This window comes from Anolis sagrei, chromosome 5 (assembly GCF_037176765.1).
Source record: "Anolis sagrei isolate rAnoSag1 chromosome 5, rAnoSag1.mat, whole genome shotgun sequence".
NCBI lineage: Eukaryota > Metazoa > Chordata > Lepidosauria > Squamata > Dactyloidae > Anolis > Anolis sagrei.
Window position 1 is genome coordinate 113095398 of NC_090025.1, and position 17717 is coordinate 113113114.

Genomic DNA, 17717 nt, shown 5'->3' on the forward strand with positions numbered 1-17717 from the left:
TTAATTCAGCAGAGCAGCTGTGTTTGTACATAACAATATGCTAGCATTCCTGGTTGTCTTGTTTTAATGTGAACAAGCAAATAGGCTAATGCATCTGTCCCATTTGCTTCTGTTTCACATACATGGATAAAACAACGAGAAATGGGTAAATTATCATGACATTGGACCCCATGATAAGGTATCAAATTCTGGTGAATGTTACCTACCCTTGTGAAGAAAGGAGTGATTTGAAAATGATTGAAGTTATTTGGTGGACTTAGACATGATCTCCATATCTTCTGCATTGCCACATAGTCTTTTAAAGAAGAAATAGAATGAACACTGTTGATGGGAAAATACTTAAACGGAGTGCTCTTTGCCCCCTTGTTGAAGAAGAGAAGCACACATGCACTTGAAACTCAAAGAAATTATCCATAGAAACTACAGGAATTGACAATTTGGCACCTTAATCTGTTTTACTGTAGTTTTACTAGAATTTCATGAGCTGCTTCAGGATTGCTTAAATTTGATTTGTAGTCATGTGCATTCTGTTTAAAAGGCATACTGTTTTCGGGTCCGTTTCCATCTGATCCCACATTTCATTTAGCAGAAAGTTACCTCGAAGGGGAGTAGTATTTTCTGTTCCATTCGGCAGAGATTCGGTCCGTTGGCTACAATGGGAAACTTTAAAGGTTCAATCTTCAGTCATTTTAAAGCCTATCTGCACAAAACCTACCTCAGTTGTAGACCCCTAGGTCTGCCAAGTTTCAAACAATTCACCAATCTACTGATTTTTTTTAAGAATTATTTTATGTTTTAAACATAACATTTTTTAAAAATAAGATATCTGTAAGAGAGGGTTCTGGGTATTGTAGTCACCGGTTGTGTCCATTCTCAGCCAATCAGAGCATAGACACCACCAGGCTTTTTATTGGCTGAGAGGGTGAGAGAAAAACTTCAACTCCCATCATGCTCTGAGAGGAACTTTCAGTGGCCACCCTATGCTAGTGCCACCGGGAAAGCGAGTTCTAAGGGTCCTCTTTGGAGGAGGGGGGAACTTTCCAAGAAAAAATGGAAGAGGTTTCTTCTGCCACAGACCCCCCTGCCTCAGGTATTTTGTGGACTTAACTCTTTCCAAAAATAGCGTCCCTCTGAATTCGTTTCACTGGTCTTTTCGTCTCTCTCTTCCCTTTCCTGCTTTTGAAAATCACACCAAAATAGCCATTTGAAAACTAAAAATCTTTTTGCTCACAGTGATTTGGGCCCAACTCTATTAATTTTATTGGGGAATTTTATTGGGGAGATGTAAAAATGTGTTTCTCTATCCACAGAATTATTGCACAGCTAAAACCTTGTACATATCGGACTCTGACAAGCGAAAGCACTTCATGTTATCAGTAAAAATGTTCTATGGCAACAGCGATGATATTGGCGTTTTCCTCAGTAAACGGATCAAAGTTATCTCCAAACCTTCTAAAAAAAAGCAATCATTGAAAAATGCAGACTGTAAGTATTTGAAATTGTCTTTATCCTGCATTGTGTCACTGTCATTTGCATGGGTTCAGTAAGGGAAAAGAAGCTTTTAAGCTTTAATTGGCTTTGAGGAATTCTTTAAAGAAGTCATACCATAGTATGATATATTGAATTTGGAAATGGATCTAACTTTGAACTCCTGAAATAAGGACATTTTTATTTTTGAAAAGCTATTTTATTTCTACCTGCCTGTGCCACATTCTAACATGTAAGAGCTGAAGCAAATTTGCAGGAGCATCTATTATTCTTGCGCTGCATTCATGTTACATTATGAGAAAGATTAAATGTTTCAATAATATGCTGCATCAAATATTCCATACAAATACAGAAGTACAGTGAGAAGGTTGCAGGCCAACCTTTTCGGAACTAACTAGTTTAATTCATCTTGCTCACTAAATATTTTATATGAGGTGATCTTCACATATTTATTTTTCCTCGTGGTCTGAAACGATACATCTCAGCAATATACATCTCAGAGGACGTAACTTTGGAATGTTTTGATTCTTCTTATTATGCCCTTTAAAAAACCACTCTTAACTAGTTAAAATAGAAACTGATAATAGCAGGAAGAGTTAGATAAGCTAATAATCAGGCATTCATACCTTTATTTTTAATAATAATAATAGGTGCAGTGCCTAAAGACCTTGGCCTGCACTTAAACACAATCAGCACTGACAAAATTACCATCTGCCAGCTGCAAAAGGCCACCTTACTGGGATCTGCACACATACATCACACAGTCCTAGACACTTGGGAAGTGTCCGATGTGTGGCCCAATACAACAGCCAGCAGAGTGATCTTTTTTGCTGTGGACTCATCTTGTTGTGTTTCAAATAATAATAATCATAATAATCATCTTTATCTATATCCCGCACCCTCTCTACAAGAACTAGGGACAGCTCACAACAGAACCAAGTCACAGTGCATACATAAGCAGAAACCAAAACGACAAGACATACTGTATAACCAATAATCATACACAAAAATTTAAAAAACAGTATCATAAATACAGTTTAAAAATTGAACTGGGTTTAAAAACAGTTAAAACCAATAGGTATCGACAAGGCTAAAAGACCACTATCATAATGAAAAGTAGTCAACCATTTTCAAAAGGCAGCTTCCACATCCAGGTTTTTAGTTCTTTCCTAAAGTTAGCTAGGGAGGAAGCCTATCTGATTTCTTTAGGAAGAGCATTCCAAAGCTGGAGGTCCACCACTGAGAAGGCCCTTTCTCTTGTTCCCACCAGCTGTACTTGTGAGGGTGGTGGGAACATGAGAAGGGCTCTCTCGATTCACCTTAAGACCCGAGTTAGTTCAAAGGGAGAGATGCGGTCACGCAAATAGGCTGGACCCGAACTGTAAAGGTCTTTATAAGTGATAACCTGCACTTTGAATTGGGCCCAGAAGCTCACAGACAGCCAGTGGAGCTGCTTTTACAAGGGAGTAGTGTGCTCCTTATAGTCTGCTCCCAGTAGAAATCTGGCTGCTGCTCTCTGCACTAATTGCAGTTTCCGAACCGTCTTCATAGGCAGCCCCACGTAGAGTGCATTGCAATAATCCATCCGAGATGGAACTAATGTGTGGACCACTGTGGCCAGATCAGACAGATCAGGTACGGGCGCAGTAATTACATAAACACCAAGCAGAAAAGAAGAACTACATGGCATTTGGTCCCAGTCATGCTAGTGGACAGAACTGAGCTGTTTCGTAACAAATCCTGCCATTGCTTTTCCTATTTTTATTTTTATACTCAAAAGTGGGTAATTCTGCTTTATATGTTGCAAAGAGAAAGTGAGATTTTGCTGAAGGGAAAACCCTGCTGCTCATAGTAACATTTGAACTAGTACTGGCTGTGCTGTAATTGATATTGCCTTAGTGTCTTGGTTCCAGATGCTGTGAAGATATGACTAAGCAAAGTTGCACATAAGGAAGCAACCTGATTTTTCCATTGCCTGTACATTTTGCAAACGGGGTAGTATTAAGGCACAAGGTTCATAGAAGATTAATGAATGGTATTCCTGGAATTTGACTTTAAGGTGCTGAAATTCCAAAAAAGATGCCCCAGATTTTGCTGCTTTAATGCATTTCTATCTCACTTTCTTCCCTCATGGGACTTAAAGCTATTTCCTATCAAATTACTGACCAAACCCAGGGGTGTTTAGTTTTAGCTAGGCAGTATCTTGTGAAAGAGAGGGTAGTGCAACAATTTTTGTGATGTGTGTTTGGACTTTGGAAAATAGGAATTAGTTGCAGATTTCTTTTTAACCTGTAATAGATACTTCTTTGCTGTATTTAAAGCTCACGTCTGAAGAGTTTAATGTATGCAAGAAGAGACATTTACCAGTAGCTGCCATCACATACTCATTATATTCTTAAAAACATATCTTTTTGATACACAGCATATTTAAGTCTCTGTCTTTGTTTCCCAGTATGCATCGCATCAGGGACAAAAGTGGCATTGTTCAACAGACTTCGATCACAAACAGTCAGTACCAGATATTTACATGTAGAAGGAGGAAACTTTCACGCCAGTTCACAACAATGGGGAGCATTTTACATTCATCTCTGTAAGTAACATTTAAACTATTGAAAATCTATACTTTTTATCTATGTTCTGTACATGAGTGAGTGTACTGGTCACAAATGTGCTTTTGGAGTGTACTGATTTTCTGTCATCTTAACATCTTTCTTTTCTTTTGTAGTGGATGATGATGAATCAGAAGGAGAAGAATTCACAGTTCGAGATGGCTACATTCATTATGGTCAAACTGTCAAACTTGTTTGTTCAGTTACTGGCATGGCACTCCCAAGACTGGTAAATTTAATTTACTTGGAGTAATAGTTTGTCTTTTAACAACTATTTTAAAGATGTGTTGTCGAAGGCTTTCATGGCTGGAATCACTGGGCTGCTGTGAGTTTTCTAGGCTATATGGCTATCTTCCAGAATCGTTCTCTCCTGACATTTCACCCACATCTATGGCAGGCATCCTTAAGATGGAGGGGTCTGTTGGAAACTAGGCAAGTGAGGTTTATATATCTGTGGAATCCAGGGTAGAAGAAGGAACTCTTGTCTGCTTGAGGCAAGTGTGAATATTGCAGTTGGCCACTTTAATTAGCATTGAATGGCCTTGCAGCTTCAAAGCCGGGCTGCTTCCTGCCTGGGGAAATCCTTTGTTGGGAGGTGTTAGCTGGCCCTGATTGATTCTTGCCTGGATTTCCCCTGTTTTTTTAATGTTCCTCTTTATTTACTGTCCTGACTTTAGAGGTTTTTTAAAATATTGTCAGCCAGATTTCATTCATTTTCATTGTTTCCTCCTTTCTATTGAAATTGTCCACATGCTTGTGCATTTTGGCTTTTCTGTGTAGTCTGACATGGTAGTTGTTAGAGTGGTTCAGCATTTGTGTGTTCTCAAGTAATATTTAGGGAAATATTTAGCAGACTTAAGAGAACGAGCTGTGAGACAAGCATCAAAAGTAGTCTCTGCTCTGAGCCTGTTAAAGGATCCTTTCCTTACTTTCTGATATCTTTCTTCATTGGCTTTATGTGAACGATAAAATTGTCTATCTTTTAGGCATGTAAGCTACAAAAATGCTTTGAATATTTGATTAAACAGGATGTGGGCAACTGCTCTATTGGAAAAGTTAATTTACAAATTAAGATTAGCAAAAGGAGAATTAAAAGAAGATCTATTTGATAGCACTTGGAAACCATTTGTTAACCAGCAAAGGTCCAATAAAGATTGTCGTTGAGCGGTTAGTTCATCAACACATTACAATAATGATCTGTAATGGATAAAATTAGAACAATGTAGAAATAATAGAATTGACAGTGCTATGTTTCTATAATGCTATGTGAGTAATGTTTTGGAATTTTAAAGTATTAATAAAGTTAAAACGATTTTTAAAAAGGGAAATGTTTTTAAAAGCTGTATACATTTAGACTGAGTTCTGAAAGCTCTCGAGTTCTATTAGATAGCTCCAGTGGCTTTCACAATTAGAATCATTTTCTGTACTATGCACACATCAAAACTCACACTAAATCTGTATATTTCCATGCTAAGAAATAACATTTTAGTTCTAAATGTTTATTTCTGCCTACAGATAATTCGGAAGGTGGACAAACAGACAGCATTACTAGATGCAGATGATCCAGTGTCACAGCTCCATAAGTGTGCATTCTACCTTAAAGACACGGAACGAATGTACTTGTGCCTTTCCCAAGAGCGAATTATCCAGTTTCAAGTGAGTTCTTTAACAAACTAGTGGTATTTTTTACTAGGCTAATTTTCTTGCAGCAGTTTTCTATCCCCTGATACACAAGGTTACAGCTTAAATCCCAAAGGCTGTGGTAACTCCTCCTGCCCCTAATGGAGCATTGCATCAGAGCAACACAAAGTCCCTGGAGTGACTGGAAATTGTCAGTTCTGAAGGGGGAATGGTGTTTGTTTACATAACTCTAAATAGCATTGCATATAGAATAGAATAACTTCACAAAAACAACACATCCAGCCCTCCACACACTAACCACCACCACATAGCCCCCAATGCTATTTCAATTTGAAACCGCGGAGTTCAATATAGTTACAGCTCTAGGATAAAAGCTACCTCTCAGTCTGTTTGTCCTTGTCTTTATCACCCTGTGCCGTCTGCCAGATGGTAATAATTCAAAACAAAACAAAATAAAAAGAATATGCTAGGGCTACAGCTGAAGCATTTTCTTCAGAATCCACTATAAATGTGTGGTGTTTGATAACGTTTTACTGTTGTCATTTTTTTAACCCCAACATTGAGCTAAGGAAATCCCATTTGGTGTTGCGACCCAGAGTTTAAGAAGCACTACTATAGAGGAGTTGGAGTGAGCTTTTCCTGAACAAATGAATGGTTGGGTTGGGTCAGCATCCTCATCCGCAGAAGAAAGCATTTGTGACATTAGCCACTTGTAACATTTTGTAGCCCAATAAAGCTGTTCTCCACATTAACACAAGTACGTGTCTTTTTATATGAAGTGCTGCCATTAATTTCTGATGATATTTTTCTTGAAAAAGGCCACTCCATGCCCCAAAGAACCAAATAAAGAAATGATTAATGATGGCGCTTCATGGACAATCATTAGCACAGATAAAGCAGAATATACATTTTATGAGGGGATGGGACCTGTCCACGCTCCAGTAACACCTGTGCCTGTTGTGGAAAGTCTACAGGTAAGTAATTCCCCGCTTCTCTTGCTATCACTATTGCACAGTGATAACATTCAGCAGAAAAAAAACCATGTTCAACATTTATGTACAGATTGGCCCATACTGATTTCTACATTGTAGTTCTGATCTGGGATTAAGCTCCCTTTCCTCTATGCACATTTCTAAAACTTAAACCATTGGATTATGTGGGAATTAACCATGAACATTAATTCAGAAATGAGTATGTTGTTGTGATGTGTTTTTTCTCCCTTTTCTGCTCTCATATATAATATATACATAATATACAAGGGACCATTTTCTTTATTTCTGCTTTTATGTTTTTGCTTGTATTATTTAATTAAGGAGACATCCCTAGAGATCCAATCAATGATTATTATTATTCCTCCTTTTTATTTTTCAACTGTTCTGAACGATAAGATAGGATGAATTCATGCAAGTGATCTCAAGATGTTTGGTCATATGGCTGAACTAAATTATGTTAGAATAGGGTGGGCAAAGTACATATTGAAGGCCACATGCAATTCCCTGTTTTCATGGCACCCACAAGGCAATGAAATTTTTCTTTTATAACAACAACAATGATACTTTATTTATATACCACCCTATCTCCCCAAAGGGACTTAGGGTGGTTTAGAGACAAAAGTAACAAAGTAACAAAGTGGCAAACATTCATTGCCACAAACTTTTGTCATATTTCTGAAATCCCACTCATAGGTAGGCCACTGAGAGGCCTTTTAAAAAAGGAAAAAAATTCCGGTTACTTCCTGCTGCTAACAAAGACCTCTCCTAGAGCACATTTGGGGGTGATAGTGGTAGGTGCATCCCTCGAAAGTCATGTGGGAAGCAAGTGTGGCTCAGTTTCTCCTATTTGCCCACTCTGGGACTTAAATCATAAAACAAATTGGGAGAAGAAACATTACAACCACTGCTGAATGGTAACTCAAGACCTGTCTGAATTCCCATTGATTCAGAAAGTCTAGTTGGTATTATTATTGTAGTTGTTATTACTATTATATTTATTTACTTTTATCTAGCTTTTCTCCCATGGGTGGGATTCAAAACGGCAAACAAATGGTTAAAACAACAGAAATTGCATGATACAAGAGCACATCACCATCACCCCAAACAAAACAAATAAAGAAATAAACAAAAACAGATTACATAAACCATATACAAACAAGCTTAATAAATAACGACATTTGCCATTAAAAGTCCCTGGGCCTCAGGCCACTCAGGTTGTCCTTAAAATATTATACAAAGAATCCTTGATACCCTGCATCTTTGGCTGTATAAACATTGCCAACCCACAGTAGCCTCCAATGATGTGTCTTAGCAATACCAATAGCTACCTAGTCAATGCTTATTATGGGTTGTCAGGAAAGGCCTACTTCCACAGCAAGGTTTTAACTTGAGAACGAAAGGCCAGTAAAGAGGGGGCCAAACACACCTCTTTGGTAAGCGAGTTCCAGAGCCATGGGGCCACAACTGAGAAGGCTTGTGATGATGGTGGGGTCAAGAGAAGGGCCTCTTCTGATGATCTCGGGGCTCATGTAGGTTGATAGGAAGAGATGTGGTCCCTTAAGTAGGCTGGGCCCGAACAGTTCAGGGCTTTATAGGCTAAAGCCAGCACCGTGAATTGTACCCAAAAACAAACTGGAAGCCAGTGTAGCTGCTTCAAGAGTAAGGTTCCTTCCCTATATCCCGCTCCTGTGAGCACTCTAGCCACTGAGCTTTGTACCAATTTAAGTTTCCAAATGCTCTTCTGCGGTAGCCCCACATAGAGTGTGTTACAGTAAACTAATCAGGATGTGACTAAGGCATGTATTACCATGGCCAGATCGGGTTTTTCAAGGTATGGGCACAGCTGGCGCGCAAGCTTTAACTATGTGAAGGCCCTCCCGGCTATTGCCTTCACCTGGGCTTCCAGGGTCAGTACTGAGTCCTCCTCAGACTATCAGTTTGATTCAGCCCTCTGTTGAATGCTCTGTATCTTATATGCTAGTTTAACATTACAACCACAGTTTAACATTACAAGAACAACTCATCGTGAATGCTGGGGTGATGCATTCCCCTCCTTCATTTTAGCCCAAAGAAGGAGGCTGTATTCTTTCTAGTGTAACCACTGAAACACATTACTTTAGCTTAAAGCTTGGGAAAACTATGGCTTGTTCTGAAATGAACTACTTCAAAACCCATGCTTTCGAAGTTAATATTAACCTTTGTTTATCAGTATGGATGGCATGGCAAGCTGAAGTAAATCTTAAAATTGGAACGGTTTTCAGAATGTGGAAGTCTGTAAGTCTAGAGGGAGTCTAGCTTTTTTGTTGTAATAGCGGTTTAGCATTGATGCTTCAGTGTATGAGTTTGTTATTATTATTATTATTATTATGTTTATTTATGCCCCGCGTTTTCTCTCAATAAGGAAACTCAAAGTTGTTCAAAGAGTTTGCAAATAGATTTATAAGCCGCTCTGAGTCCCCTTCGGGGTGAGAAGGACAGCATATTAGTGTCGTAAATAAATAAATATGAAAAAAGTGTGAAGTCACTGTTCTACTTGTCAAGAACGAGGTTTATTTGGCTATTTGAATCAATACAGTGTGTGTATTGACACAGCTGCGGAGAGATAAACTAACACATTTCTTTGTATGTCCTTAGAAAAGATTCCTTGAAGCATATTTATTTAAAAGAAGCTGCTCTCCAAGAGTAATAATCATTTAGCCCTTTAGTTGAACAGCAAGTTCTAGCATTCACCACCATTAAGGCTTGGTCTGATGGGAGTTACAGTCCAGCAATGTCAGCACAGATTTGCAGTTCCCACTCGTGCTGCTTTGGTCGACCTCTGCATATAAATATGAATTAATGTGTCTTCTTGTATTGTATAGGTCTGGATTCCATATTTTCCAAATGAAATATTTACATTTTCTTTTCGTTATATCCAATAGTTAAATGGTGGTGGGGATGTAGCAATGCTGGAACTTACTGGGCAGAACTTCACTCCAAATTTACGTGTCTGGTTTGGGGATGTGGAAGCTGAAACAATGTACAGGTATGGTGTTATATTTGGAACTTGAACATTTTATAGTTTGCATTCAGTATAAGTTTTAGCTATCTAATCATTTAACTCAGAATAATCACATTTTACAAAATTGTATAATTCAAAGCTAACATGTAGGCGATGTTGGAAGGGAAATTATTGTTTAGGGATTCATCTTTAAAACGTTTTCCATTCCCCATTGTAGTTGCTAACAGAAACTGAAATTGTCAAAAATAAATAATTGCGTCCTTCATGTTTATCCTACTAATTAAAAATATCCCTCAGATATGTGTTATTGGAGAAAAATTTATGCTTCCTGGAGTTTTGTTGTCCTAGAATTTCCTAAAAAGCCAGCTTTTTTTTTTTTTTTTTTTGCTTGTAGCAGCAAAGATATGTGGCCTGTTTCTTCTAGATTGGGGCTTCTTAAAATTTTTCCGCTTGTAACCCCTTTTCACCTAAGAAAACGTATTGACTCGAGTATAAGCTGAAGGTGGGAAATGCAGCAGCTACTGATCAATTTCAAAATAAAAATAGATATTAATAAAATTATATTAATTGTGGCATCAGTAGGTTAAATGTTTTTGAATATTTGAATAAAACTGTAATTTAACGTAAGACTGCCTAACTCTGATTAAACCATTATTCTAACGTTCTTCAGTGTAAATGTGCTTATATATCCTTCCAATAATAATGAGAGTAAAATAATACATGTAATAGTAATAATAAAATAAGATAATGTAAATGTAATAATAGCAATAGAGTAAAACAAGAAATTTAATAAGAACAATAATAAATAAAGTAAAATAATAAATGTAATAATAATAATAACAGAGTAAAATAATAAACTTTTGACTCGAGTATAGTCTATGGGGGGCTTTTTCAGCCTAAAAAAGGGCTGAAAAACTCAGCTTAAACTCAAGTATATGCAGTTATTGTTATCTAAATATGCCTATGTTTATGTATTGTTTTCTTTTTGAGTTTGTTTTTGTTATCCAAAATGTTAATTCAAAAAATTAATGGGGGAAAGGAAATTAATGCATTCCTCTTGTTTCTTCCCCAGATGTGCGGAGAGCATGCTGTGTGTCGTTCCTGACATTTCTGCGTTCCGGGAAGGCTGGAGGTGGGTCCGTCAGCCGGTCCAAGTCCCAGTCACGCTGGTCCGCAGCGATGGCATCATCTACTCTACCAGCCTTACCTTTACCTACACGCCAGAGCCAGGGCCCCGACCCCACTGCAGTGCAGCTGGGGCCATCCTCAGAGCCAACTCAAGCCTCCTGGCCTCCAGCGACGCAAACACAAACAGCGAGGGAAGTTACACAAACGTCAGCACAAACCCAACCAATGTCACATCATCAACGGCGACAGTAGTTTCCTAACCACTGCTCTTTGTGTGGAACTTCTTAAAAACTGACGCTCAAGTGCTTCAAACGACAAAACTGAACAATTTTTGTGGTTTCGTGGGAAAAAACCTCTTTGAACATTTATCACCTACAAGTGCTGATCTTAGTAGAAGCCACAATAAAAAAAAACATGCAGGAGGAGATATGATCCTTTATTCAGAATCTATTTTTAGTTGTCTCTTTCAAAATGGGCACGAAAATAATAATAAAAAAGAAGCAAAAGTGGCTGGGATAAAAAGTTGAACTAAAAAACATGAAACATGGACGTAACTTAGTTTTTATGGACCAAGGAACACTTTAGTATAAAAGGTACATTTTCACCATGCCTTTTTGTATCACAACATATAGTATGCTTTTGTTACCAAATAGTTTATATTTTATTTTTTTTCCTCTGAGCATTTGCTCTGAAGTATATTCAGGTTCCAAGCCTCACCATGCTTGTATAATCTAATTACCATACTCTTCCAGTTTCTAATATATATAAATATAAATATATATATTTTTGGTCTGGGGCTGGAACTGTTGCATTTTTTTAAACCGAAGTCTTGTGACTTTTTATGAACGATTTTTTTTGTTTTTATTTTCAGCAAGTAGAACCTTGTAAAGGCCAGCATATTTTTTTTAAGAGTATATGAAGTTTGTGCAAAAGCTTTAAAAATGCCTCTGCCTTGCCTGCAATACATGCAATGTGTGTTACCTTTCGAGCTCCCTTTCTGTCATTGTGGATAGTTCTTTCTATATGTTTGTTTCTTTTGGAAGTATTTATAGTGTCGAGTCACGAGGTTTTTAGCATTACAAATGTGGCCTCTTGTGCGGTTACCCAAACTGCTCAGTCTACTGGGATATGTTGGTGTTTCGAGGGGTTCTTCCCTTCTTTTCATACTCAATACATATACATCTGAACATATTTTCAGGATTTCTTCAGGTTGGCTTTTTTATTTTTATTTGGTTTTGCTAATATTGTACATAATTTGCTATCAAGTGTAAGTTAAATACGTGTGTGATTTTTTTTTCTCTCCAAGTGGTCTGTTTCCAATAACTTCATTTGGCAGCATGTTTTGTTTTCTGTCTTGGCATATGACATTCTTCTGGAAGGGTTGGCCACAGCCAGGGTGTGATTGGTGCGTCTTCATTGTGAATTGGGAGCCATCATAAACTACCATAGTGATGCTCAGTCTTTAGGCCCACTTACAAAGCTTGGTGTGATCTTCTCTCGTTCCCTTTTCTGAGTGTGAAGTGATTGTACAGTGAAATGATAGTACTTAGTAATGGTTGATTGCAAAAGCACTGCAAACTATTTCCACTTTTTCTCTTCCCTGCTAACTGTCTAGTGCAGTTTTCAGAATGGCAAAGTTCAAATTGCAAGCTAAATAAGGGTCAGTTTACACCTCTACGTTCTTCTTATCTCTGGTCATTTTTAAAGTTCCTTGTGGAAAGCTTTGTAGGACCATCTGTGAATGTGTCCAACATAAGCAGGATTTTTCAATCCCCTTACAGATAGTTAACTGGTTTTTCTTTCCAGCCTTAGTGCTGTATCAGATATCATTTTGGAGGCTTTCTTACCTTTCAGGAGTAGTTGTCCATGGTGCTATGGAGTTTAAGAAAAGCTCAAGAGTATGTGTTAGCTGTTAGGTTCACCTGCCACTATCATGCCAGTGATGCATTGCATAATTCAATTGCACCTGAATGGAACATACTGACAAAGCTGTCATTCCACCTTGATCTTGTCCATTGCCATTCACAGAAGAAAAAAAAGTGGCTAATTTGAGCCTTGAGTTGCACTAGGCAGCCGTCATTGGTACTTATCTTTGGAACTCGTCTTAAACCTCACTTCCCACCCTCCTTTTTGCAGTTTGAAACAATACATTTCCATTTTGTTTCCAACGACAGAACAATATTAATTTGGTAGGGCATAGTCCTGATACAAAATCCTGCTTCTTCTTTTCTAAAGAAGCAATTGGAATTTTGGGTATCTCTTTGCTGCCTCTTAAATAAGACACTGTGCAGTTGGCTGATATGAATGAAACACTGGGTTACACAGATGAGAAACCTCAGTGCTTTCACAATGTGTTTAGTTTTAAATCATCAGAACTATTGTTCAGTGTCTTTTTAGTAGATTGGGTGTTTTCCCTTTGCAGACTGTATAGCTAAGGAAGATTGCAGCAGCTAAAACGTGTAGTTAAAAATATTTGGTTAAACCAGTGCCACTGTCTTAACACGTGTTTTTATTTCTCACAATAAGCCTTCATTTCTGCTGTCTTTTCATACAGTTTAATATGTTCCCAACACCATAGTTGCAAGCTGCTAGTTCTTAATACTAGCTCATTACTGCCTTGCCTCATTTCTTTTTTCAGTGACCAAGGGCAGGATTCATTGTGGCCTTATCTAGTTTAAGCTGTTTACTGGCATTTACTTGCAAGCCTGTGTATTTGTCTCTGTTAAATTTCTTCGTATTGTAATGTGGCAGCAATCCCTTCACCGTGTATGTTAAAGATATTTGAGTATTCCATCATACTGTTTGACTTGTGAGCTGTTAGCCTTTTTCTGACCACCTTTGGGATCAAAAAGCGTTCCTGTTCTGGGTTTTCCTTACTTTGGGGGAACTAATAATCTACAAACACAATGAATTAAAACTGTTACAAGCATTTCGACTCTCACAGAATATGCTAGCAGACTTGTGTTGACTTTATTTGCATATAACTGCACCTGGATCTTTTTAATCTCCTTTGCCATGCATTGTTCAATGGTATATACACTATATTTGTATTCATGAATCTTGTGGATAGTACTAACTTTCCTTTTTATGTTTTCTCTACACTACAGATGTGAGTGAGAGAACATTGGGGAGGCAGGGGGTGATAAATTCAATCTCTGGCAGGTCAGGTAACCTTAGAATTTGCAGCTTCTGTAGACCTTTGTTCCCTTATGTTTATGAGGAAAACTGATGAATTGGCTATTGTCTTCCACTGTCTGTGCAGAGAGGTGCTCATCTGCAGTAACTTTTCCTTTCCCCAATCAATATCTTGGGAATCAAAGTTAGGGATGCAATCAAAAAGTGAAGCTTTTGTCCTCAGCCTCTTATTTCTGGAAAAAGCTTACTGACCTAAAACAGGGCTACCTCAATAAAAGGACAGTTGTTTAATAATTTATGAAGACTAGACATTGTTTCAGATCCTAAGCCAGTGGTTCTCAACCTGTGGATCCCCCAGATGTTTTTGTCTTCAACTCCAAGAAATCCTAACAGCTGGTAAACTGGCTGGGATTTCTGGTTGTTGTAGGCCAAAACACCTGGGGACCCACAGGTTGAGAACCACTGTCCTAAGCCTTGTTTAAGGCCATGTTATCCAGCTGTTGGAATAATGTATTTCTTAGATGGTACCACTTTGGGCTTCAAATGAGGGGACTAAATAATATATCCATACAAAACAAATATATCTGAAGAAAACTTTCTGACTAACTTTCTTCCACCCATCTTGAGGGATTATGCACAAGAAAGTTTTTATCTCTACAGAAGTGTATTCAAAGATGGCTACAGGGTTTTGGTCTAGGGAAAAATAGTTACCACTTGATTTGGCTTATTGTGCAACATAATATTTACATAATTCTGAGATGTTTCACATTTTGAATTGGGTGAAATGCCTTAATTTGCGCTATTGCTGGAGAGAATTCCATGGCATTTTTAACTGGGGAAAATAATCAAAAAGTTAATACTGTTGTTGCATTGTAGGTCAGTTCATCCTTTCTGTAGGTCAGAGTTTCAAGGGCTTATATAGGTTGTCTGGACCTCTGTCTCAACAAGTAGAATGTTTTGAAGCATCTCTTGATACCAATAAGAGCTGTTTCAGACCAAATAATCTTAAAGTGACTTCTTTTATAAAGCAAAATATTTTCTTTGATTGCTAATCATGCAATTTGCTAGTTGTTTATACAATGAGTGGAATATCTGTATTTCCCTGTGTCACTTGTTTTTAACTTTCTTTCAAACACTGTAAATGTGGGATTGAGTGGCAGCTTTATGTTAGAAACACAATGTGGATTTCTCTCAAAATCTCGTGGGACTGAAATGCTTCTCGCTCCATTGGACCTGCAGTACTGAGTAGCTCTTCCAACGTTGTGAATGTTCCCTACATCCATCCCACTACATGAAGTTCTGTTTTTGACTGTAGATTGTGTTCTTATTGTATTGAACCTCTGGTGGTGAAGCCTTGCCACAAACATCCAAAGCATAAACGTAGAGAAAATGGTAGTGTGCTGGGAGCACAATAATTGTGTGTATTTACTGGGTGTATATCTCATAAAATGCAGTGAGGTTTACATAATTGTAGTGTTTGAGACAACCTTGCATATTGCCCAGGAGAACAAAATCATGTTTTGTACACTCACGTCCTCAGTCAATCTCTGGTCCTTGGAGATTATGATTTTTACAAGAAGCCATTTCTCCTTGACAGCAATTTCTGTAATCTTCCTTCCTGATAGATTAAATGAACAACCAAGATGCAGCTGTCAAAAAGCGTGGGTACACTCTTTTTTGTGTAGCGTGGGACAACTGCCTTGTGCAGTAACAGCCTAAGTTAAGCAATCTAGACTTGCAATCACCACATGGCAAATTGGGCCCCAAATGTACCCCTGAGGAAGCTTGCATGTGGTTAGGTTAGTGGTGATGGAGCATTTATTGGACAAAGCATCAACTGTGGCCCTTTAGTTATAATGTGTTCTTTGACTCTCTCTGTGTGTCTGTGTTTGTACATGCTTGTTCAGTCCTTAAAGGGTTTTATTATTTTCCCAAACTGTGCACCTGTAAAGTAGCAATAAGATCAGAAGACTGATTGAGTCTTCACCATCATTTTGTAGGAAAATTATTCTGCTCAATTTCGCATTTCGTCAAAAAACAGTACGAGCAGCTTGCAGGAATAAATAAAAAATGACACGTAAACCATGTTAAGCGTGTTGTCACGTGTATACTGTGGAATTAGCACATCCAATCTTTGATTTTTAAGACTCTTCACTAAGGTTTGTTAAGAGATAACTTTAATGTCCTGTTACTTTTCATGTGACTAATTCATAAAAGACGTGTACAATGTTCCAATTATCACAAACGTGTTGAAATTGTGATGCCCTTCTGCATATATGACATTGGTTGGGGTTTTTTTTCCTAGAAGGGAACAGTGTGTCATCTGTGTAAGCAGAAGAGCAAAACACATCCATGTAAGAAGTCGACAATAATTATGAGGACCTGTAGTCGCAACTCCATTCAAACTGGATATGAAATCTCTTAATACTTGTAAAAACTGCAGAAGTTAGACAAGACTGTTTTTTATTCCAATATTGTAAATATGAACTAGTTCACTTTTTGATATTATTTATTAAATAAGGAAAAAACAAACTGATTGATTTTGTTTAAATTCAAAACCAATTAGCTCCTGCAATGTCAATGACTGCATGTTATTTTTCTGGGAAGAGGAACAGGCATTAATTGACTAGAATATGTCACATGTATTTAAGATTACCATCTTTTTCAGCGGACATCTACAAATGAAAATTCTCAAATCTTTGGGAACTGCTACTCAGAGTGACATTGATTTCAGACACCAGCACAGCATTATATTCCTTGTTGTTGTTGTTAAATTCATTAATGGCTATAAGAGCTATTTCACCAGGTAGAAGATTGTGTCTCCCTCACATTAAAAGGTAAAGGTTTCCCCTTGACATTAAGTCTAGTTGTGTCCGATTTGTGTCCCTTGACATTAAGTCTAGTTGTGTTCGATTTGGGGGTGGTGCTCATCTCAATTTCTAAGCTGAAGAGCCAGCGTTGTCTGTAGACACCTCCAAGGTCATGTGGATGGCATGAAGTCATGGAGTGCCATTACCTTTCCACCAAAGTGGTATCTAATGATCTACTCACATATGTATGTTTTTGAACCACTGGGTTGGCAGAAGGGGCTAACAGCAGGAGCTCACCCCACTCCCCTTTTTCAAACTGCTGACCTTTCGGTCATCAAGTTCAGCTCAGCGGTTTAATCTGCTGTGCCACTGGGGTCTCTGCCCTTCCTCATGATGTCAACAAAACCATATAATTTCATTTTGATCTAGAATTGCTGCTAGTGTCCCTGGGCCTATTGAATTGGCAAGCTTGCAGTATGGTCACTGGATTTTTGCGTGTTACAGTGCTCGATTGGACATGTGCATTCTCGTTTGGCTACACATGCTATCTGGTTTTTAAGCAGGCTGTGTGAAAAGTAATCCAGCTCCACTTTGCTAGTATAGTCAGTGCTCCACATTTTATGGGGTTATGGGCACAAGATTCCAGTGAAAGTGAAAAGCAGAAAAATACAGAAATTGCTTTTAAAAAAAAAAAATCTGAAGGAACATCTCTTGAATTTTCTAGGCCTTTCAGCATGACTGGAGAAAGTTGACCATTAAGTCACATCAGAAGACATTTCTCCAGAGAATATTTTAACTCAAAACTGCAAATGTAGAGGGGCTACTGCACTTACAGTATTAAACCTGTAATAATAAATGTTCTTAATTAGTCCTTAGGCAATATCACAAGTATTAAACCTGTAAATAAGTTGTC

At 37.9% G+C, this 17717-nt stretch overlaps 1 protein-coding gene across 2 annotated transcripts in view; it reads left to right on the forward strand.

Moving 5' to 3' along the window:
• The window catches only part of RBPJ (recombination signal binding protein for immunoglobulin kappa J region), a 51554-nt gene extending 35028 nt beyond the window's left edge, over nt 1-16526 (forward strand). For both annotated transcript variants that reach the window (XM_060777862.2, XM_060777863.2), the window contains exons 5-11: nt 1311-1485; nt 3941-4078; nt 4214-4326; nt 5613-5753; nt 6557-6712; nt 9652-9755; nt 10804-16526. In XM_060777862.2, coding sequence (XP_060633845.2) covers nt 1311-1485; nt 3941-4078; nt 4214-4326; nt 5613-5753; nt 6557-6712; nt 9652-9755; nt 10804-11119 — 1143 coding nt within the window. In that variant the 3' untranslated portion in view covers nt 11120-16526. The remainder of the gene's footprint in view (nt 1-1310; nt 1486-3940; nt 4079-4213; nt 4327-5612; nt 5754-6556; nt 6713-9651; nt 9756-10803) is intronic.
• The last annotated feature ends 1191 nt before the right edge of the window (nt 16527-17717 follow it).